General features: G+C 56.7%; 1 protein-coding gene across 2 annotated transcripts in view; it reads right to left on the bottom strand.

Annotated features, from left to right (window-relative positions):
- The window catches only part of EFNA2 (ephrin A2), a 42,932-nt gene that overhangs the window by 4,744 nt on the left and 15,213 nt on the right, over nucleotides 1–22,975 (bottom strand). For both annotated transcript variants that reach the window (XR_012577211.1, XM_074528618.1), the window contains exon 2: nucleotides 2,577–2,866. Coding sequence is in view for 1 of the 2 variants with exons in the window: in XM_074528618.1 (XP_074384719.1) it covers nucleotides 2,577–2,866 (290 nt within the window). In the remaining variant the exon portion in view is untranslated. The remainder of the gene's footprint in view (nucleotides 1–2,576; nucleotides 2,867–22,975) is intronic.

Here is a 22,975-nt window from a genome sequence, read left to right as displayed (position 1 = left end):
AATTCCATCCCATAGCATTCCAACCCACAGAATTCCTTCCCACAGCATCCCATCCTACAGAATCCCATCCTGCAGCATCCCAAGCCACAGAATCCCATCCCACAGCATCCTATCCTGCAGAATTCTATCACACAGAATCCAAACCCACAGAATTCTATCCCACAGCATCCAAACCCACAGCATCCTAACCCACAGAATTCCATCCCACAGCATCCCAAGCCACAATCCCATCCCACAACATCCCATCCTACAGAATACCATCCTGCAGCATCCCAACACACAGAATCCCATCCCACAGCATCCCATCCTACAGAATTCCATCCCACAGCATCCCAAGCCACAGTCCCATCCCACAACATCCCAACACACAGAATCCCATCCTGCAGCATCCAAACCCACAGAATCCAAACCCACAACATCCTAACCCACAGAATTCCATCCCACAGCATCCCATTCCACAGAATTCCATCCCACAGCATCCCAAGCCACAATCCCATCCTGCAGCATCCCATTCCACAAAATTCCATCCCACAGCATCCAAACCCACAGAATTCCATACCACAGCATCCCATCCCACAGAATCCCATCCCACAGCATCCCATCCTGCAGAATCCCACCCCATCCCACTGCATCCCAGCTCCATCCCCAGGGCCAGCGCTGCCCTTGACCCGCTCCAGAGGCACGAGCGTGTCCCGGTGCCGGCGGGTTAATGGATTCCAATCCGTGGGCTCGAGGAGGAGGTAATTTCTTTTCTTTCATGTCTCTGCTAAATACGGTTCCTCAAAGAGGCATAATTTCTAATGTTCCGCATGACGGGAATTCTAACCGGGTTAGCAATGATCAGCTTCCCATTTACTCCTGTGTAATCTCTCCCTAACGACATTAAAAAATAAAAAAAAATAAAATAAAATAAAAGCGGGGGGGGCTGGAGGAAGAGAGACAGAGAGAGAGTTGTGGCCGCAGTTATTGCGCCGGTGACATTTTACGGGGGGAGAAGAGACAAGGGGGGAAATGGTAATTTAATATAGATAAAAGGAACAAATTAAGTGGGCTGAAAACAGCTGCTTTAGGAAAAAGAGGAGGAATGATAAGGCGGAGGAGCGTGGCCGTGGCTCTGGAGAGGGCGGCGGGGTTGGGGTCGCGCTGCCGCGTTTGGGGCTGGGTTTTATCCCAGCACCTGCTCCCAGCAATGCTGGATTGTTTTTCCAGCGGGCTCCTCTCCCCCTCCTGGCCCTGTGGATGTTGTGGAAGTGGAAATTCCCTGCTGGGAGCCCCCGTCCTGCAGCCAGAACTGGAGTTTCCTCCTGAGCAGGCCAGGCAGCTCAGGTTTGGGTGAGAAAGGGAGCCCAGATTCGGGAGAACACAGGGATACATGGGAGAGCACAAGAATTCCATGTGAGAACATGGGAATTACATGGGAGAGCACAGGAATTACATGAGAGCTCAGAAATACATAGGAGAGCACGGGAACAGATGGGAGAGCACAGGAACTACATGTAAGAGCATGGAAATACATGTGAGAACATGGGAATTACATGGGAGAGCACAGGAATTACATGAGAGCACAGAAATACATGGGACAACATGGGAATAGATGGGAGTGCACAGGAATTACATGTAAGAGTATGGAAATATATGTGAGAGGATGGAAATTGCATGGGATAGCACAGGAATTACACGAGAGCTCAGAAATACATAGGAGAGCACGGGAACAGATGGGAGAGCACAGGAATTACATGTAAGAACATGGGAATTACATGGGAGAGCTCAGGGGTATATGGGAGAGCACGGGAATTACACAAGAGCACAGAAATACAGAGGAGATCATGAGAACAGATGGGAGTGCACAGGAATTACATGTAAGAGCGTGGAAATATATGTGAGAGGATGGAAATTACATGGGAGAGCACAGGAATTCCATGTGAGAACATGGGAATTACATGGGAGAGCACAGGAATTACACGAGAGCATGGGAATTACATGACAGCACAGAAATAAAGAGGAGAGCACAGGAATAGATGGGAGAGCACAGGAATTACATGTAACAGCATGGAAATACACGTGAGACAATGGAAATTACATGGGATAGCACATGAATTAAATGTGAGAACATGGGAATTACATGTGAGAGCATGGGAATTACATGGGAGAGCACAGAAATCACACGAGAGCACAGAAATACATGGGAGAACATGGGAATAGAAGGGAAAGCACAGAAATTCCATGGGAGAACATGGGAATTCCATGGGAGAGCTCGGGTGTGTATGGGAGAGCACAGGAATTACATATAAGAGCATGGAAATATATATGAGAGGATGTAAATTACATGTGGGACCACAGGAATATTTTTGAGAGCACAAGAATACACAGGAGTTTATAGGAACACTGCATGAGGCTGGGATCATTTCCACTTGAATGAAACCAGTGCCTCTGGACAGTCCTGGTCATCCTCATGCCCAGGAAAAAGTTTCCATGGGATGTTTGTTTACCCTGAGCTGGATTTTTGAGAGGATTCTGCAGCATTTTGGCTCAACCAACACCCACCCAGCCACCAGGACCACGCCATGCCCACTCACAGATGTAGTAATACTCGTGGCCGGGTCGGAACTCGAAGCCCAGCGAGAAGGGGGTGAAGAGCTGGAACTTCTCGGAGAACTTGAGGGGCCCGTTGGGCGAGTCGGGGCGGTTGCACTCCCAGCGCTTGAAGCCGCGCTGCCGGTGGTCGCAGGACGCGTGGCCCTCGTAGTTGACCATGTAGAGGATGTACCTCTCCATCCGCTCCGGCAGCGGCTCCTCGTAGTGAGGGCAGTAGATGTCCAGGTAGTCGTTGATGCTCACCTCCACCGTGTAGTCCCCGCGGTGGAACCTGCGGAGATGTTGGGGCAGAGGGTCACAAATTCGTCTGGAGACCCCTCCCAGCGTGGGATCACATGGAGGTTTGGGTTGGGAGGGACCTAAAAGCTCATTGAGTCCCTGTGGGTGTTGTGTTTTTGGGCTCTGTTTGGTGTCCTGGGATGGGACCCTGCCACGCTGCTCTTTTTGGGACTGAAAATCCTCCTTGTTTTGCAGGAAAAACCCAAGGAGAGCATTCCCAGGAGATCAAGTGGTGTCTCCAGTTGTTGGATACGAGTGGGTAAGGGGAGGCAGGTGCACACAGGACCATGGAATCCCAGGATGGTTTGGGTGGGAAGGACCTTAAAGCCCATCCAGTGCCCATGGGCGCTCTGTTTTTGTGCTCTTTTTGGGGTCTTGGGATGGGACTCTACCAAGCTGCTCTTTTTGGGACTGAAAATCCTCCTTGTTTTGCAGGAATGAACCAAGAAGAGCCATTCTCAGGACATCAAGTGGTGCCTCCAGATGTCGGATATGAGTGGGTAAGGGGAGGCAGGCAAACATAGGACCATGGAATTCCAGGATGGTTTGGGTGGGAAGAACCTTAGAGCCCATCCAGTGCCCATGGGTGCTCTGTTTTTGTGTTCTTTTTGGTGTCCTGGGATGGGACCCTGCCATGCTGCTCTTTTGGGACTGAAAATCCTTCTTGTTTTGCAGGAAACACCCAAGGAGAGCATTCCCAGGAGATCAAGTGGTGCCTCCAGCTGATCCAGGACTATCAGATATGAGTGGGTAAGGAGGGGCAGGCAAACACAGGACCATGGAATCCCAGGACCCTAAAGCCCATCCAGTCACGCCTGACACGGCAGGGACACCTTCCACCATCCCAGGTTGCTCCAAATCCCATCCAACCTGGCCTTGGACACTTCCAGGGATGGGGCAGCCACAGCTGCTCTGGGCACCCTGTGCCAGGGCCTCACCTCTGTGTGATCCAAAGCCTGATCCAACCCCCCCCAGCCCCATTAACCTCCAGATTAACCCAAATCCTCTTTGTTTCATGCCAACAAACCGGCACCATTTGGCAGGAAACCGCACAAAAACGGCGATTCCCGGCGGCGCCGCAATCCCGGTGTCACTGGTGTTCTTGGCACTGACAACCCCAGAGATTAAGGGATTATCAGCACTGGAGAACTCTGTGGCACATGCCAGCAATCCCCTCCATCTCCTCACAGGGTGGCCCCTGTGACCCCCTCCCCAAATTCCAGACCCCCAGCACCACAGCTGGTGGAGCTCAAGGCCAAATTCGCCGTTCCCCCATTGGCAGCTTGGCTTCCCCTCCTCACTGAGTGAGGTTTTTTTCATATAAATTTAAGGGGTTTTCTTATCAATTTGAAGTTTTTTCCTATCAATTTGAGGTTTTTTATATCAATTTAATGTTCTCCCCATCAGGTAGCCCCCTCAAAACCTCAGCACTGCCAGGACAGTGGTCACCCCACATCCCCAGGGTTTGGCCAGTGGATGGAGAGATCAGCACATCCTTGGTGGGTTGGGGACAGTGACCACAACCCCCTCAACCTCTCAAAGCAAAATTTTGGGGCTCCCAAACACCCCCTGAGGCTGTGGCAGCTGCTGAGATGGCTCCAATTCATCCAGAAACACCCCAAAAGTGCAGCTCCATCCCTATGGGAGCAGAGAGTGACCCCCAAAAGGGAAGGGGGGCAAGAAGGGAGGAGGTGTGGGGAGGACTGGGGGGGTCCTGCAGCCCCCCTCCAGCTCATTACCTGCCTCATAAGCTCTCTGATCACACAGGGAACACGCTAATTAAGGAGCAGGGTTTCTCCCTCTCCTTCCCTCTCCTTTCCCGAGCCAGTTGTGCCAACCCTGCCCCTGGCAAGGTAACATTGGAAAATGTAAAATTAATACAAAGGGCTGGAATTTACAGGGAAACAATTTTCAAATGCGCGGAGAACAATAAAAAATATTTAAAGGAGGAAAAAAACCAACAAAAAAAGCTTCTTCTCGCCGCCTTTTATTTAAAAAAAAATTATTTATTTTAATGATCGTTACTAAAGCCCAAAGAAAGGCGGGGGGGCCCCCACTTACCAGGGGAATAATAGTAGTAATAATTATTACATTTTGGGGGAAAAACTCACTTTGAGGGAGTGACAAATTGCTGAATTAAAGCTGATTAAAGCTGATTAATGGCCCAGACACAGATGGATGCAGGGGGGCCACGGGGAGGAGGTCACCCTCCTTTAGGGGGCTGTGGGGAGGAGTCACTCTCCTTTGGGTGAGGGGGTTTAGGGGACCCCCAGCATGGTGCACCCCATGTTCTGGGCTCCCCCAGTGCATCCCAGTTTGATGATATGGGATGGGGATGATTCCAGCAACAGGGATGCACCCAGGACAACCTCCAGATCCATGGACAGCCCAGCTCCAGAGCTCCATGCTCCCACCCTCAGGACATGTCACCCACCCAGCCTGGCTCCATCAGATTTGGGTTTAATCAACAATTTCTCAGCATCATGACACCCCTGCCCCTTCCATGACAGGAGCAAGAATCCATAGAAAGGAAATTGTCTGGAATTAAAATCTCACCACACCGGGGCAGGGTGGCAATTCCATGCTGGAAACACATTGGCTTCTCAAGTTTTTTACCTCTTGGATATTCACTGTGGAAGGGAAAATCCCATCCAAGAGGAGAGGCACCTGCAGATGGAGACCCCAGACCCAACCAGGAGAGCAAATCCCACACCCAAACCCTGGTCCTGCTCCCCCACACCACAGCCAGTGCCTCAGTTTCCCCTCAGAGCTGCAGCAGCACCCTCCCAAAATCCCCAAATTCGGGCAGCGACCCAGCACAGGAACAAAGCGGATTTGTCTCTCTATACCCTGCGAGACCAGCCAGTGTCCCAAGGGTTAAATAATTCAGATTTTTCTTTCCTGAACAGCTTGAAAAGAGATATGATTGCGCCCACTGGAATACAGGAGGGGGGGGGGATATTATGGATGGAAAAGAGCTATTTAAGCTGAGGAACGGTGTTGGCACATAAACAAATGGGTATAAACCGGCCATGAATAAATTGAGGCTGGAAATTAGGAGGTTTGGAACCGCTGGGGGCTCGCAGGGGCAGAGGGGCGAGGGGGGGACTGGGGCAGGGGGCCAGGTATGGGGTCCCCCCCGCTCCAAGGGCACCCGTCCTTGCAGGGCCAGGCGCTGAGAGATTTAAAATCTCCCTTCCGCTTTCATCTCCCGAAATCTCCTTCATTCAAATAGTCACAGCGTGATCAGGAGTAATAAGCCTATTACAGAGCAAAATAAAACACAGCAGCCTTCCCCCCCCGCCCACCCCCCCCAAACCAGCCCCCCCCCCCCCAGCCCTCCTGCCCTCTTTGGGGCTATTAAACACAACCCAAGGGAAATTCAGATGTGGAGAAGCCAATGTCACCCCTTCCCCAGCTCCCCCAGGTGTCCCCCCGCTCAGGAAATGGGGACAAAGTGGCTCCTGGAGCTGGGGGGGTGGCAGGGAAGGGTCCCTGGGGTGCAGGTGCCCACTGGCCCCTTGCACAGCTCCTTTCTGCATTAATCCTGTTGCTCAGCTGGCTCTGTGGCCGGCAATGGAGCTCACACCGGGAATGTTTAAGGCGGTTTTCCATCTGCTTCTCCTTCTCCTTGGGCAGGAATCACTGCCAAGGCCGGAGCCATCCGCCATCCCTCGGGATGACAATGGCAGCGCTGGGCAGGAGCAGGATGGGGCCACCAGGGGGAAATGGGGCCATGTGCTGTCCCAGTGTCCTGGAGGCTGAGCCCTATTCCCTGCTCAAGAGGCAAAAGTCACCTGCGGAGCTGGGAGGGGATGGAGCCAGAGCTGGATGCACACCTATGTCCACCCAGTTTAGGCCCGGTGGGTTTGGCCACCCCAAACCTCATCCCACTGCCCCGTCCCACCACCTCACCAGTTCCAATGTTGATTTTAACCGTGTTTTCAAATATTTTCCATGGCAGAAGAGACCATCCCCAAACTCCCTCCAGGCTGTGCCAGAGCATCCCAGCACCCCACCATGGCCAGGCCCTGATGCTGGCAAGGGTGAGATGGCATTCAGGGGATGCCCTGTCCCCATCAACCCCAACCCCTGGGAGGGTGGCAGTGACAAATCCCAGTCCCCAGAGGCTCTGGTGTTGTCCCTGGTGGGACGGAGCGGGGACGGCGTCGTGGCTCACGGAGCGCCAGTAATGCGGTCCGGAGGGACCCCGCCGTACACACAGCACCTAAATTATTTAATTTCTCCAAACTGCTGCACCTTTATAAATCATTAAAAGCTCCTTTTGATCTGTGTTAATGAGGTTTCCTGAGTGCGGGGCTGGGAAATGCTTCGGCGCCAGAAAGCGACGCCGCTGATTAAAAAAAATCAAGGGGGGGGGGGGGAGCGTGGGGGGCACGGGCAGGGGCTGGGGGGCACGGAGAGGTGGGCACGGGGAGGTGGGCACAGGGCAGGTGGCACAGGGGCTCCCCAGGGCCCAGCCAGACAGTGGAGGGGCTTTAGGGATGCCCATCATGTTTATGTTCTTTCTCTTTCAGTTTTCCTTCCCTTTTCTCTCTCCCTTCCCTTTCCTCTTTCCTGGAGCTTTCCAGCTGGGGAATCCCAGGAACATGCTGGTCCCTGGGAAGTGCTGGTGCCAGGCTGGGGCTCTTGGCCCTCCCGGTGCTCTGGGTAACAATTCCCTGTTTGGGGAGCAGCAGGATGGGATGAAAGCCCCGGGGCTGTCACTGGGAGCCTCAGGAGGGTCCGGTCCCAGCAGTGCCACCGTCAGTGACCCCGTGGGAGCGCCGCGGCGCCGGCCCTGACAGCTTTAATGCCGATATTTATCTGTGCTCCGAAGCTCCGAGCCCGGCTCCACACTCAGGAGCTCCATCACCGGGATCAGCTCCCGATGATGGCAGCTGGGTTTGGGTTTGACATTGGTTGGGGACAGTGGTGGGGACAGACAGGGGTGGGGATGGGGATAGACACAAGGACAGGGACGAGGATAAGGATGGAGATAAGAATGTGGATAGAGACAGGGATGGGGACAGCATGGGAATGGGGACAGAGACAGAGATGGGGACATGGATGGGACAGGCACGGGGACGGGGATGTGAATGGGGATAGGCACAAGGGCAGGGACAAGGATAAGGATGGAGATAAGAATGTGGACAGAGACAGGGATGGAGACAGGGATAAGGAGAGGGATGGGGACAGGAGTGGGAATGGGGAGAGGGACAGGGATGGGAATGGGGCCAGAGATAAGATATGGGGACAGGGATGGCAGGGGGAATAAACAGGGACAGTGATGGAGATGGGGATGGAGATAAAAACTGGTGTAGGGACAGGGATGGGGATGGAGATAAAACACCAGTATAGGGACAGGGATGGGGATAGGACTGGGGATGGGAATGGGGACAGGCATGGGAACAGCAATAGAGACAGGGATGGGGATGTAGACAGGGACAGGGATGGTGATGGGACTGGGGATGGAAATAGGGACAAGCATAAGAACAGCAGGGAGGCAGGGATGTGGTGGGGATGAATGGGGATAGAGACAGGGATGGAGATGGGCACAGGGATGAGGATAAGGACTGGGGCAGGCATTGTGGCTAACAAAAACAAATTCCATGCAGACCCAAGGGGCACTTCCCCAGCCCTGGCATCCCTGGAGCTGCTCAGGGAGCAGCACTGCCCCAGCTGGAGCAGGCGAGCAGCACCCCCAGGCCGGCTCAGCGGAGCTCACACCTCCACTGACGGATATTTCCCTTTCCCTCCTTTTAAGGTAAATGACAGAAAATCCCAGGACAGCCATCAGCCTCCGAGGTAACCTCGTCCCGCCTCGGCCGCGTTCCCACAGGATTCAGCGGCTCCTGTTACCTGGGGCAACGGCGGGGAAATGACGGCTGGCATCTAAATTGCCATCATTATGCTCCAGAGCCAACACTCCCCATTTACACTTTATTGTCATCTTTTGCTTTAGGGAGATGCTGAGATATTACAGGACGGGGTGACGGAGCGGGATGAGCGGGGACGCACGAGGAGAGAGGCGCGGAGATAAATGGGGACCCCCGGAGCTGTTATTTCAGCCTGATTGCGGATCCGGAAGCGGAGCCGAGCCCGATCCCGCAGGCTGTGGGGAGCTTTTAGCACACACAAGAAAATAAAATTTGTTTAAATGCAAGCGCCAGCCTGGCGGGGCCTGGGCACGTGGTGGCTGGGAGAGGATTCCCACCAAAACGGCGCGGAAGCAGCTCAGCCTCCTCCTGCTGCAGGGATGCTGATGGGAAAAGGGAGCTGAGCCTCACCAACAGCTGCTGCTGAGACCACACTTTGTGGGGCTGGCACCCCTTTGTGGGGCTGGCACCCCTTTGTGGGTCTGGTACCCCTTTGTGGAGCTGGTACCTCAATATTGGACAGATATCCCATTGTGGGGCTGATATCCCCTTGTGGGGCTGGTATCTCAATATTGGACAGGAATCCCATTGTGGGGCTGGTACCCCATTGTGGGGCTGGCATCCCCTTGTGGGGCTGGTACCTCAATATTGGACAGGTATCCCATTGTGGGGCTGGCATCCCCTTGTGGGGCTGACACCCCATTGTGGGGCTGGCACGCCTTTGTGGGGCTGGCACCCCTTTGTGGGGCTGGTACCCCATTGTGGGGCTGGCACCCCTTTGTGGGGCTGGTACTTCGATATTGGACAGATATCCCATTGTGGGGCTGGCACCCCATTGTGGGGCTGGCACCCCTTTGTGGGGCTGGTACTTCGATATTGGACAGATATCCCATTGTGGGGCTGGTACCCCTTTGTGGGGCTGGCATCCCCTTGTGGGGCTGGTACCTCAATATTGGACAGGAATCCCATTGTGGGACTGGTACCCCATTGTGGGGCTGGTACCTCAATATTGGACAGATATCCCATTGTGGGGCTGGCACCCCATTGTGGGGCTGGCACCCCTTTGTGGGGCTGGTACTTCGATATTGGACAGATATCCCATTGTGGGGCTGGCACCTCATTGTGGGGCTGGCACCCCTTTTTGGGGCTGGTACCCCATTGTGGGGCTGGCACCCCTTTGTGGGGCTGGTACTTCGATATTGGACAGATATCCCATTGTGGGGCTGGCACCCCATTGCATCTCCTGCACCCCACTGCAGTGAGGTCACCGGGATCACTCCAAGGATACTCCTGGGCACCCCAAAGCAAAATTTGGCTCTCCAAATTCCAAGTTCATTCTCCCTCCCCATCCCGCTTTTTGCCAAGATGCACAAAGGAAATGCAAAGCCAAATTTGGGATGTCAGCCCCCCATCCCCATAGGGGTGACTGCAGTGAGACAGGGCCAGGGGGAGGAACGGGGCCTTTCAAGTGTTTGCAGAGAAAAAAGAGAGAAAAAATCAAAAAGTTCAAAAACTGAGCAATTTTCCAAGGAAGAGTCAGGGTGGCTTCACCCTCAACATCAGAGCATCGTGCATGGGATTGGGATTGGAAGATTCCTTCCCACACAACACCTCCCTGAATGGGATCCTGGAGCTCACAGTGTGGGATAAATCCAACCAGAGCCACAACCCCACGGATGCACAGGGAGCTGGGAGTTCCACATGACCCAGCACGACACAGACACGCAGCATGGATGGACCCTGCCATGATGCCAAGCATGGAGCAGACAGGTTTTTCCCTCAGACTCATGACATCACCCTCTTGTCCAGAAAAAACGCAGGTGTCAGCCGGAAATCATGGTTTTGGCACACAAATATTCAATTTTCCACATACCACAGCCTATCCAGGGGGATGAACCCCCTCCCCAGGCAGGTGGAGCCTCTTTTGGGGGAGCTCTGCCCTCACCCCACAACCAAAGCTCCCTGGAACTGCTCCAGCTGCTGCAATTCCCACCACTCACCCCTCATTAGCATGGATGCTCGTTAGCCCAGCGCTGAGACTAATCAATACTGCCATTAACCGACTCCCTGGAATTAATGCGCTTGAACCTGGCAGGCCGCAGGATATTGGTCATTTTTCCACTTAACCTGGCAGGAGGAGTTTTTCCCTGTGCTGGTGGCACTGGATGACAGAGGGAAGCTGGGACAGCTCATCCCTTCAGCTCCTGGCTGCTGCTTCAGCACCAGCTTTGGGCTCACCACCACTTTTTGGTCACCCCAAGGTTGTTGGAGACTCTCCGGGGTCTCCAACCCTGTCCCAAGCCATTGGGTTGGAGACCCTAGAGAGGGTTCTGGGGTCTCCATCACAGCATAGGGACACCCAGATCGTCACCCTCTGGTGCCACACCATTCCTGCAGCAGCTCCATCCCTTCTGCTCCAGGTTCCTGGCCCTGGAGCCCCGGGCAGGCACAGCCAAGCTGCTCTCCAGGGCACCCCAGAGCCACCCTCCCCTGCTGCTCCCGCCGCCTCGCAGCGCCTCTGGCTAAACAGAGATCAGAAATGTTAGATCTTTCTTAACATCTCCTGCCAGCACTGTCAGTGGCCCTCTCCAGAGTACCAGGGCCCTCTGTTATGTAAACACAGCACATTCTCTGTCAAAGATTAAAAAAAAAAAAGCCTCATTTGCACATAAAAGCAGCCTCTGCACTAGTTACGGGCACTGTGGCATGTAAGGAAGACTGTAGGTTAAATTCAATAATAAAGTGGGGCGGCGCAGAGGTCCTGCTCCAGCTCCTTCTCCCACAGCTGCTCCAGCCCGACCTGCAGCCACCAAGTGGTGCCAGTCACAGGTCCCTGGGATGGATGGGGACTGAGGAGACACCCTGAGCCCAGGCTGGGCTGTGCCTGAGTGACCCCAGGCCCCTCAGACCACCCTGGTGCCCCTCTGTGCCCCCTTCATGCTCATGGCACCCCAGACTCCACCATGCCCATCTCTTCCTCCCCTTGGCACCCCATCCAAAGCGGAGCCTGCTGCCCCACATCCCTCCCCACGTATTTTTGGGAGCTGGCACCACCCTCACACCCCAGCACAGCTCTGCCATTGTCACGGAGCAGCTCCACACAGGGAACCACACGGATCACGAATGTGACACCGGATCACGCATGTGACACCGCGGATGTGAACCCCTTGCTGCCAGCCCTTGGTGACTGCTGTGGGATGGCACCGGGGGGACCTCTGGCCATGGCAGGGAGTGCCAGCAGCCCAGCTGGCTCCGGGGATGGCGGCAGCCAGCCGGGCCCGCGGCCGGTTCCGCGCAAATCGAATCAACAGAAACGGAACGGTCGGAGAGACGAGGGCTGGAAAGTGTCACGGTAATTGTGTTAGTGCCAGCAGGGCCATGGCTGCTCCAGGAGCCAGGGGCACGGTGAGGTGGGCATGGCAGGGTGGCACAGAGAAATGGGCACACAAGGATGGTCATGATGGGATGGGCACGGCAATGCCAGCACAGGGACACCCACACCTGTCAGGCCCAGGGGGAGGGAGTGAGGATCCAAGAGGGATCAGGGTGAGGACCAGCAAACCCAGACAGCCACAGAGCCAGGTGGCACGAGGAGTCACAGCGATGGTTGACAGTGAAGGTGACAGGGACACCAGGCTCCAGAGGGAGGCAATTCATTCCCAGATCACTGCATGCCACCATCCAGCACCCATGTCCCCATCAGCCTGGGGATCATGTCACCATCCAGCAGCCGTGTCCCCATGGCCATCAGCCTGGGGATCATGTCACCATCCAGCAGCCGTGTCCCCATGTCCCCATCAGCCTGGGGATCGTGTCACCATCCAGCAGCTGTGTCCCCATGGCCACCAGCCTGGCACACATGACCCCAAAGACACCAGCCTGGCACTTGTGTCCCTGTGCATGCTCAGCCCCGCTCACGTCCCCGCTCACGTCTGTGGCAGCCGGGCACGTGCCAGCCGTGCACGGGATCACGCGTGCTCATCCGTGCTCCGGCGGCTCACGCTGAGCGCCCTAATTACCGCGTCTGGCCAGGCGGGCGGGCGCTGATAACGGGCACGGGACGGAGCTGCCGGGGGTTATCAGGCGGCGACAGCCGGGCCCCCCGCCGCCCGCGCCGCAGCCCGCTGGGACAGCCGGATCAAGGCACACTTTGGGGGTCTCCAAGGGGCGGGGGATGGGGTAAACAGCCCCCCAGGGGTGACCTCATTAGCACGGCCGAGCCCCGATGTTGTTGTGGCTGGGCCTGGCATGCTGCAGGCAGAGCCTCGGGATGTGGGGTCACCATGCACAGTGTCAGTGCCAGCCTCTTGTCGCATCTGCTGTCACCTCCCTGCTGTCCTGGGGGTGAGGGACATCCACCCTGCCAGTCCCACTGTCACCAGGCTGGACAGAGATTTTGGGTGCTGTGAGGGCCTGGGTGGCAGCAGGAAAGGCCTCTGAGGAGATAGATCAGTGTCACACTCTGGTCTCTGAGCCAAACCAGCCACTGTCCCAGAGTCATTCCACTTGTCTCATCCCAGAGCCACAACCAGGACATGGCACAGTCCTGCTGTGACACCAGCACGGTATCCACTGCTTCCGTGCCTCAGTTTACCTGCCCCAGGGCTGGATCTTCTTGCATGGTGTGTATCCAGCAGCAGAAGCAACACAGAAGGAGCACATTCCCCATCCCAACTGGCTAAAGACACAAAAATTAACATGGATAAACACAGACTGCTGCATTATTTCACTTATTGACCACTATTTTCGGGGGGTTGGCAGGAGGACTGGTGACTCTTTAACCTTGGAGCACTTGGCCTGGCAGGGAATTTGGGGCGAGCAGTGTCGGTAATTTGATCGGCGGGAGCCGGGCGAGCGCTGGCCCCGCAATCACCGGGAAAACGCCGACGCGGTGGAAATCGGCCGCCGCTGCCCAGCGGGAGCGGGCACGGGGACACAGCTCAAAAGGAAGGACACAGCGGGCACCTGTGTGCCCCCCGTCTTTGTTCTGTGCCACCCTGGCACTCCCAGGGGACACCGGTGGGTTCCAGACCCCCACCAAAGGACACCACTGTCCCCCTGTCCCGGCAGTGCGGGGATGCAGAGCTAGAATTTATCACACCCGCCCCGACAGCTCCCTTTGACAGAGTCTCAGGGGGGGCTGAGCAATGCCTTTTGTCTGCCCAACAATTAATTATTTCCTGGCTAATGATGAACTCCGACTTGCCAAGCAGGGAGCGTCTGCATGGCAAACCCTCCCTCACCCCACTCTGCCCTCTCACCACAACCTCTCCCATGGCAGGGTGGGATGTTGGGGCACCAGGGATAAGGCTGGGCTGTGAAACCCCCCTGCATCTCACCATCCTTCTCACAGGCACGCTGCCCACCAAAAAGGGCGCCCCAAAAGCAGGAGGATGGTGCTGGGCAGGCAGGATGGGTCCCCTCTGGCGGTGCCAGCAGGTGGGTGCTGCTCTGTGCTGCGGCAGCAGGTGCTGGCAGCACTCTAAGTGCCACTGGCGGCAGCCCTGGAGCGCTCCAGGAGGGGATAACCGGCTGATGGGGCCGAGCTAATGGAGAAAATCCATTTAGGATCACTCGATACTCTCCCCTGGGCTTTCATTACACCTCGGGGCTCTGCAGGGCACCGGGCCTCTGCCAGCCCAGATCCCATCGCTGCCGGCTGGATGTCTCGGCAGAGGGACTGGAGGGATGTGGGGAGGGATGTGCATGGGAGGAATGAGGGAAGACATGCAGGAAGGGATGTAGAAAGGGATGTGCATGGGAAGGGATGCAGGGAGGGATGCAGGAAGGGATGCAAGAAGGGATACGCATAGTGAGGGATGTAGAAAGAGATGCAAGGAGGGATGCAGGAGGGGATGTGCATGGCAAGTGATGCAGGAAGGGACACAGGGAGCCTTGTGCACAAAGCCTGCAGCTCTGAGCTTGTAGCTGCAGGTGACAAGAGCAACGCCAGCAATCCCTGCGAGGGACAGCGACAAACTGGGGTGCAATGGGGCCTTGCCCTGGAGCAGCTCCCAAGGAGCCTGGCCTGGCTCAGTACCACAGGCAGGAACAGCGACCCCCGGGGCTGCAGGCACTCAGGCCAAGCTCCCCGCAGTGGGAAAGGCGACAGAGCCATGAAAAGAAGTAAAATAATTATCGGGCGCTGGCGGCTCGGGCTCCCGCCCGGCGCGTTCTGTTTAAGGCTAGTTAATAGCCAGTGTTCTCTGGTTAGGCCTGAATGACATTTCCAGAGTTATAATAACTGAGCTATTACTCGCCGTATTGATGCATTCCCCCCGCCGGCAGCGGCTCATCCCGCGCCGTGCCGCCCGGCCGCCGAAAGCTCCTTTAGTCAATAGCACTTCTATTTTTCATTACTCCCTGGAAATGTGGCTCTTGGAAGCTCATCCGTCATTCAATTACGCCCTGGTTCAGTCCTATCATACACGTGTCATAAAGTTCCTCAGATCTGAACTGCTGTTAATTTTCTGCGCCATCCCAAGGGGATGCCCGGGACGTGCCTGGAAAGCAACCAAGCAGCCGAGGGCATGCCGGGTACGGGCGCTCCGGGGAGCGGGGGCTGCGGCACTGCCCGGGCACGGGGGGCTCCAGCAGCCCAGGGGTCACCCCAGAGCTCGGACATCGTCCCTTCCCCACGGCAGAGGCAGCGGGCCTGGCGCAGCACGACCTTGGCAGCGCTGGGAATTTATTCCTTGGGTTGGTTTATTCTTTTATCAGGTGTTGGTTTAACAGGGTGAGCTCCCCCCGCTTCCCCTTTAATCCTATCGGCATCTGTGTTCGGCACGTCCGTACCCAGAATAATCACCTGCCTGGCAGATTTGTCACTTCACCAGATGTAATCGGGGAACTTTTCTCTTTTTTTTTTTCTTCCTTTTTTTTTTTTCCTTTTCCTTTTTGAAACTCTCCTTATTTTCTGTTTCTTAGAAGCTGCAGCTCGCGGGCAGAGGCGGCTGCTGCAGGCAGTACCTGTTCCAGGTCACCCTCCCCAAACCCAAGGGTTTGCTCTGCTCAGAGCTGGGGTTTGGCTGAGGGGAGGATGACAGGGCAGTGGCACCGAGGGTGGATGCCAAACGCTGTGCCACGATGGCTGTGCCTGCCATCCTCTGCTGGATGGGCACAAACCCTGAACCAGAGGGGGAAAAGGGCACAGGATGAGGCTGGGGGATGTTGGATGCTGAGTCAGGGGGATGCCAAGCTGGGAGGATGCCAGGTCAGGGGGACACAGAGGTTGCTCACAACATGTCCCTGCACAGATGCCAAGGACCATCAGGTCCTTCAGAGCCTTAAAAACTCACACCCGAGAGGTGATGTTGGTCCTGCTCCCCTTCACACCCCTGCAGGCACCACTCCTGCTGTCCCACCATGGAGTGCCTGTGGCTTTCTCCCAGCCAGACCTTCCCTGGGGATCCCTGTCCTGTCCAGAGCATCCTGTCCAGTCCCCTCAGCAGTGCCTGGGTGGTCTCAGCCACTCCACGTGTCCTCCCAGCAGGACAATGACCTGGTCACCGTCCTGCTCCTGCGCACTCCCACGCGCTGCTTTCCCTCAGCTGGGACGGACACACGCCCGGGTGGGACAGACACACGCCCTGGTGTTGGAGAACATCCTGTCACTTGTCAGCCCCCAGGACAGCCATGCTCCTGCCAGGCCCCTTCCTGCTCCTTGGGATTGATAAACAAACATTCCCATTAGGAGGATGAGCCAGGAACGGCCCAGCCACGAGGGGACAATCCCCGGAGTGTCAGTCACGCTGGAACAGCTTTTACCTCAGTTCTGATCGGGGAAACTGAGGCAGGGAAAGGGCTGTGGATGTGCAGGGTGGGATGTGCGAGCTGGGCACCCTCTGCCAGCCTGGCATTTCCCTTCTCCCCTCCCAGCCCAGGCTCCCGCTGCGCTCTGGGCACGGCTAATGACCGGCCTAATTGATCTCTGACGAGGCACCAGAGATCGATGCTGCTGGATCCCGCTGCAGGCTCTGTGAAAAGCCATTTCTCCTGCCCGGCCGGGCAGCACCGCCCCTTGCCCGCAGGGAAGCGCCCATCGATCGGGGGAGGGGATGGAGGGAAAGGGGCCACCCCCGCCGAGGGGAGCATCCCCCGGCACCCAGCGGGCCCTTGTCACCATTGCAGGTGACACAGGGCACAGCCAGGGGAAGGGGAAGGGGAAGGGGAAGGGGAAGGGGAAGGGGAAGGGGAAGGGGAAGGGGAAGGGGAAGGGGAAGGGGAAGGGGAGAGGAGAGGGGAGGGGAGGGGAGAGGAGAGGAGAGGAGAGGAGAGGAGAGGAGAGGAGAGGAGAGGAGAGGAGAGGAGAGGAGAGGAGAGGAGAGGAGAGGAGAGGAGAGGAGAGGAGAGGAGAGGAGAGGAGAGGAGAGGAGAGGAGAGGAGAGGAGAGGAGAGGAGAGGAGAGGAGAGGAGAGGAGAGGAGAGGAGAGGAGAGGAGAGGAGAGGAGAGGAGAGGAGAGGAGAGGAGAGGAGAGGAGAGGAGAGGAGAGGAGAGGAGAGGAGAGGAGAGGAGAGGAGAGGAGAGGAGAGGAGAGGAGAGGAGAGGAGAGGAGAGGAGAGGAGAGGAGAGGAGAGGAGAGGAGAGGAGAGGAGAGGAGAGGAGAGAAGAAGAGAAGAGAAGAGAAGAGAAGAGAAGAGAAGAGAAGAGAAGAGAAGAGAAGAGAAGAGAAGAGAAGAGAAGAGAAGAGAAGAGAAGAGAAGAGAAGAGAAGAGAAGAGAAGAGAAGAGAAGAGAAGAGAAGAGAAGAGAAGAGAAAAGAGAAGAGAGAAGGACAAACAGAGGCACAGAGCCCAGCGGTCCCTGTGAGGTCACAGTGCCAGCACATCCACACTGATTTCCTCGCCTGACTCTTCCCCCTTTATCCCTTCCCCTTGTGTCCCACCAGCCAAATTTGACCTGATTTGGTGACACCGGCCGGGGTCTTTACTTCTCAGTGGCCCCATCCTCCCCTCTCCTTTCACTGGGGTTTAAGCCTTTTCACTCCATCCATTCACTCCAAGGCTAATCAGATTAAAGCCCTGCCCGGGGGTGCTGCCTCCCCTCGCACAGATTCACCCCCTTATCCCCCCTCCTTTTTCCCCTGTCAGGTTTTGGCAGCCAACTCCAAGGGCCGGGCATGGCCATGCCAGGGGTCAGTGGTGGCACCAGCTGTCCTTGTGTCCCCAGGGAAGGGCACAGAGTGTGGGTTCTGGGGGTGCACAAGGGGGAATGATCTTCTGGAGATGATGAGGGTGCAAGGCAGGGATGAAGAGGGTGGCAGGACGAGGATGAAGGCAGCACCAGCCACAGGTCTCCAAAGCCATCCTGCTCTTTGAAGAATCCCTCCTCCTCCTCAGCCTGGCTTCACATCCCAGGTTGAGTTATAGGAGCATTTCATTTAGGAGAAATTTAGGAAAAAGGGGTACCTTTTTTTTAACTTCTCCTCCTCTTTTCACCCAGAATCATGAGTGGGTGAAGCCAGGACCACGGTGCCCACCCTGGAGCAATTTCCCACTAGAAAGGAACAATTTCCCACTACAAACTTCCTGGCTTATCCCATGTGCTACAGCCCCCAAAAAAATCACCCAATGCCCCCATCTTAAACCTTAACCATCGATTTCCATTCCCCTTGGCCCAGCCCTGCACACAAACGCATTCGCCACGGCAGGGATTGTATGCAAAGGCGGAGAGGGGGAATGAATAATTCATCTCCGCTGTCTTTCAGAATTACACTGTGGAAAAATAAATCTGAGACTACTATATAAAAAAAAAAATTTAAAAAAAATAAAATAAAGGAGAAAGGAGCCGAGGGGAGGGGGCAGCGCTGGGTTCGCGGCCCCGCGGCCGGAGCGGGATGCGGGGATGGATGGAAATGAAAAGCGCCGGCGCGTCCGCGGCTCCTCTTGCATTGAGCGGCTCCGCATTGAGGCCCGTGCGGAAACCACCGGAATCCCTTCCTGTGCTTTGTTCTGCGGCCCTTTCAGCGGGGGCTTACGGGGCTGGGCAGGGGGCGGCGGGCAGGGCAGGGGGCTTTGAAGGAAGGCACTGATGCGATCGGATGGTTGAGTTCAAGGGGCGGCGAGGGGGGGCTGGAATGGGTGAGAGGGGGCTGAGATGGGTCAGGGGGGTTGGAATGGGTCAGGGGGCTCTGCTGGGTGAGAAGGGGGCTGGAATGGGTGACTGCACTGAGGTGAGTCGGGGAGGACTGGAATAGGTGAGAGGGGCTGGAATGGGTCAGGGGGGCTGGAATGGGTCAGGGGGGCTGGAATGGGTCAGGGGGCTGGAATGGGTGAGATGGGCTGGAATGGGTCAGGGGGGCTGGAATGGGTCAGGGGGAGCTGGAATGGGTCAGGGGGCTCGAATGGGTGAGAAGGGGGCTGCCCTGGGTGACTGCACTGAGGTGGGTCGGGGGGGCTGGAATGGGTGAGACGGTGCTGGAATGGGTCAGGGGGCTCTGCTGGGTGACATGGGCTGCCCTGGGTGACTGCACTGAGGTAAGCAGGGGGCTGTTCAGGTGATGGAGGGGCTGCCCTGCTCATGGGGCAGTGCTGAGCTGAGTCAGGGGCTCCCTGACACCAGACCCCACTGGTCTGGGGTGCAGTGTGCCCCCCCAGCTCAGCCAGAACCCCCTCATCACCAACCTGCAGGAAGGAGGGATGCTCTGCCCCATCCCAGAGCGGTCCCAGCTGGGTTTAGGGCCATGCCCTGACCCCTCCTGGTGCCCAGAACACCCTGGATGGAACCAGCATCCCCCTGGCAGCTGGTGGGGGCCACGTGCTGCCGCACAAACGGGGAGGGGAGGAAGCGGGAGGCACTTTAATTTGGCTATTTAAAAATAAAGAAATAACGCAGGCTTTGAAAGCCCGGAGGGGTCCCAGCGGAGGGACCTCATCCCCCCTTCAAAGGCCGCCTCTGCTTTCTTCCCCCCGCTCACAGCACACAAAGGTGCACGAGCACTTTCGTCTCTGTGGAAAGACCTTTTTAATTGGTTCCAGGCAGAAGGTTAAAATCTCTCCCCTTCCCTGTGCGCTTGGCTAAGAGGGGAAAGGGGGGAAAAAGGGGGGAGGAAGGGTTGTGTGGAAGCAAAACAACTCTGCCTGGTGTGAGCAGGGGGGCACCCAGGGCCAGCATCCCCAACATGGGGTCCAGGGTCACTGAGGGTGATGGGGATCCAGGTGGCAGCAGGGGAGACCCAGGGGGGCACTAAGGGGGCTGTGCCAGGCTCTGGGGCAGGAGGTGCTCAGGGGAAAAGGGAGATGTTGGGTGTGAGGCTGCTCGGTGCTTCCATGGGAATGCAGGGTTTGAGGGTTTTAGATTCCTAAAAAAAGCGGGTGGAAATGTGGTGCCTGGGGTCTTCTCATGGAGAGGAAGCTGGGCAGAGCAGGAGGGCACCCAAGGGGCTGCTCCCACCTCTGTGTGTCTCCTCATGGCCACAGAGTACCCTGGGCACATCCCCATCCGCAGTGGGGTGACCTCAGGATGGCATCACAGAGCACCCACCTGGAACCCAGCCCCTCACCATTCCCATTGCCATTGCCATCCCACGTCAGTGCCTCTGCCATCCTCCTGGTCCTGCCATCCTCCTCCCAGGCTTGCCATGCTCCCAATATTTCCATCCTGCTATTCCTGCCATCCTCCCAGCACTGCTATCCTCCCAAATCTCACTATTCTCCCAGCGCTGCCATCCTCCCAAATCTTGCCATTCTCCCAGCACTGCCATCCTCCTAAATTCTGCCATCCTCCCCAGTTTTACCATCCTCCCAAATCTTGCCATCCTCCCAAATTTTGCCATTCTCCAAGCACTGCCATCCTTCCAAATCTTGCCATCCTCCAGCACTACCATCCTCCAGCACTGCCATCCTCCCAAATCTTACCATCCTCCCAAATCTTGCCACCCTCCCAGCACTGCTATCCCCTATCCCTGTCATCCTATCTCAATCCTCCATCCTCCACCCCAATACTGCCATCCTTTTGGTCCTGCCATCCTCCCAGCCCTGCCATCCTCCCAAATCTTGTCATCCTCCCTTATCCTGTCATCCTCCCAGCACTGCCATCCTCCTAAATCTTGCCATCTTCCCAAATCCCGCCATCCTCCCAGCACTGCCATTCTCCCAAATCCCGCCATCCTCCCTTATCCTGCCATCCTCTCAAATCTTGCCATCCTCTTGTTCCTGCCATCCTCCCAGCCCTGCCATCCAGCCAGCAACTTGGGTTTCCTTTCACGGAAGGGGGAGCTGAGAAAAACGCATCAATTATTGAGCCGGGGCGGCGAGCGCGCCGCGTCCCCCTTGCTGATGCCGCTCAGGTAGAGCCGCGCGAGCCGCAGTCAGACACCTCTAACACGATTAAGCTGCAGGGCTCTGCCAGCGCGCTTCAAGGTCAACTTCTCTGAGGCTGACAAAAGGCACGGCGGGCAGCGGCTCCCCCCGCCCCCGCCCGGGGTGGCAGCACGCTGGGGACGGGCACGGGCGGCACCCAGGGATGGCAGAGGGATGGGGGGAGTGTCAGGGCAAGGTGGCGGGGGTGCCAGGGGGATGGGGAGGCTGTGGTGGGGTCCCTGCTGGGATCAGAGTGCAGTGATGGGGCTCCTGCCAGGATGGGGATGCAGTGCCCAGGCTCTCAGAGGGATGGGGAGGCAGTGCTGGGGTTCCTACAGGGATTGGGAGGCAGTGTTGGGGTCCCTGCTGGGATCAGGGTGCAGTGCTGGGGTTCCTGCTGGGATGGGGATGAAGTGGTGGAGCTCCTGATGGGATGGGGATGCAGTGGTGGGGTCCCTGCTGGGATCAGAATGCAGTGGTGTGGTCCCTGCTGGGATGCAGAGGCAGGGTTGGGGTTCTTACCGGGATTGGGAGGCAGTGGTGGGGTTCCCACTGGGATCAGAGTGCAGTGCTGGGGTCCCTGCTGGGATCAAGGTGGCAATAGTGGGGCTCCTGCCAGGATGGGGATGCAGTGCTCAGGCTCCCAGTGGGATGGGGATATAGCAGGGGCTCCTGCTGGGATGGGGAGGCAGTGCCCGGGCTCCCAGTGGAATGGGGATACAGTAGTGGGGTCCTTAATGGGATCAGGGTGCAGTACTGGGGTCCCTGCTGGGATGGGGATGCAGTGCCCAGGCTAAAAGTGGGATGGGGATGCAGTGGTAGAACTTCTGCCAGGATCAGAGTACAGTGCTGGAGCTCCTGCTGGGATAAGGATGCAGCGCTGGGGCTCCCACTAGGAATGGGATTTGGCATGGAGCTCCCAAGCCCAGGGCAGGGACCCTCCGTGCCCCTCTGCAGCAAAGCCACTCCTGTCATGCTGTGAGGCAGGAGTGGGTCCAGCCCTGCTGGCTGCACGTGGAGCTGGAATTGGATCCAGATGTTTCCCCAGCGGCCGGAAACCGCTTCCCTCATCTCACAGCCCCTACTACAGCCCCACAGGCCTTGGTGGGGACCAGCTCTGCCCAGCATGGAGTGGTGACAACAGGGCTGGGATCCACCCTGGCAGCTCAGGAGGGGACAGGGTGGCAATGCCAGCTGTGCCGTGGTGCTCCTGCGCTTGATGTTTGGGTACTCACAGTGACAGGACCCCCACACTCCACCCCCTGCTCATTCCCTTCAAAAACCACCCTGCTCTCATGGCAAAGGAGGGACAGCCACCCCAACCACACTCCACGAGAATTCCCTGCAGAACAGGGATGGGTGCCCACCAGGATGGGTGATCTCTGGGTTGGACACTCACTATGCCAGCCAGAACACAACAAAGCCATAAAAACCCCAAACCTCAGCAAGGGAGGACCCAGCTCCAATATCTGGGGGCACATGAGTTGGGGAAGGGCTGACAGGCGGCTCCAACAATGGGGTGCATGACACAGGTCACCCCCAACACCATTCCTGAGAGGTCTCCCAAAGGACACCACACCCACAGGTCCCTGTCACCACCTCAAGACATCTCCTGCTTTGGGGAGGGTTCCCAGGGCAGTGGGATGGAGATGCAGCTTTCTGGCCCTGCCACAAGACTGAGGAAAACCTCTTAGAAACCCCACCTGAGAAGCCAGAACCCAAATTCCTCCCCTCTCCCATTATTTAAAGCCCATCCAGCTTCCGAGTCCTCGAGGATGCAAGAATCTCAATTACCATTAAAAGAATGCGTTCCTGCTCCTCCATTACGGAGAAAAGCATGAAAACCCAACCCCTGGGAATTCCACAACTCTAGAAAGAAGAAAAATAAAATATTCATGTAATTTAGATTATTTAAAACGTGGC

The sequence above is a fragment of the Zonotrichia albicollis genome, chromosome 29 (assembly GCF_047830755.1).
Source record: "Zonotrichia albicollis isolate bZonAlb1 chromosome 29, bZonAlb1.hap1, whole genome shotgun sequence".
NCBI classification, from domain to species: domain Eukaryota; kingdom Metazoa; phylum Chordata; class Aves; order Passeriformes; family Passerellidae; genus Zonotrichia; species Zonotrichia albicollis.
This window is presented reverse-complemented; position numbering and strand designations above follow the sequence as displayed.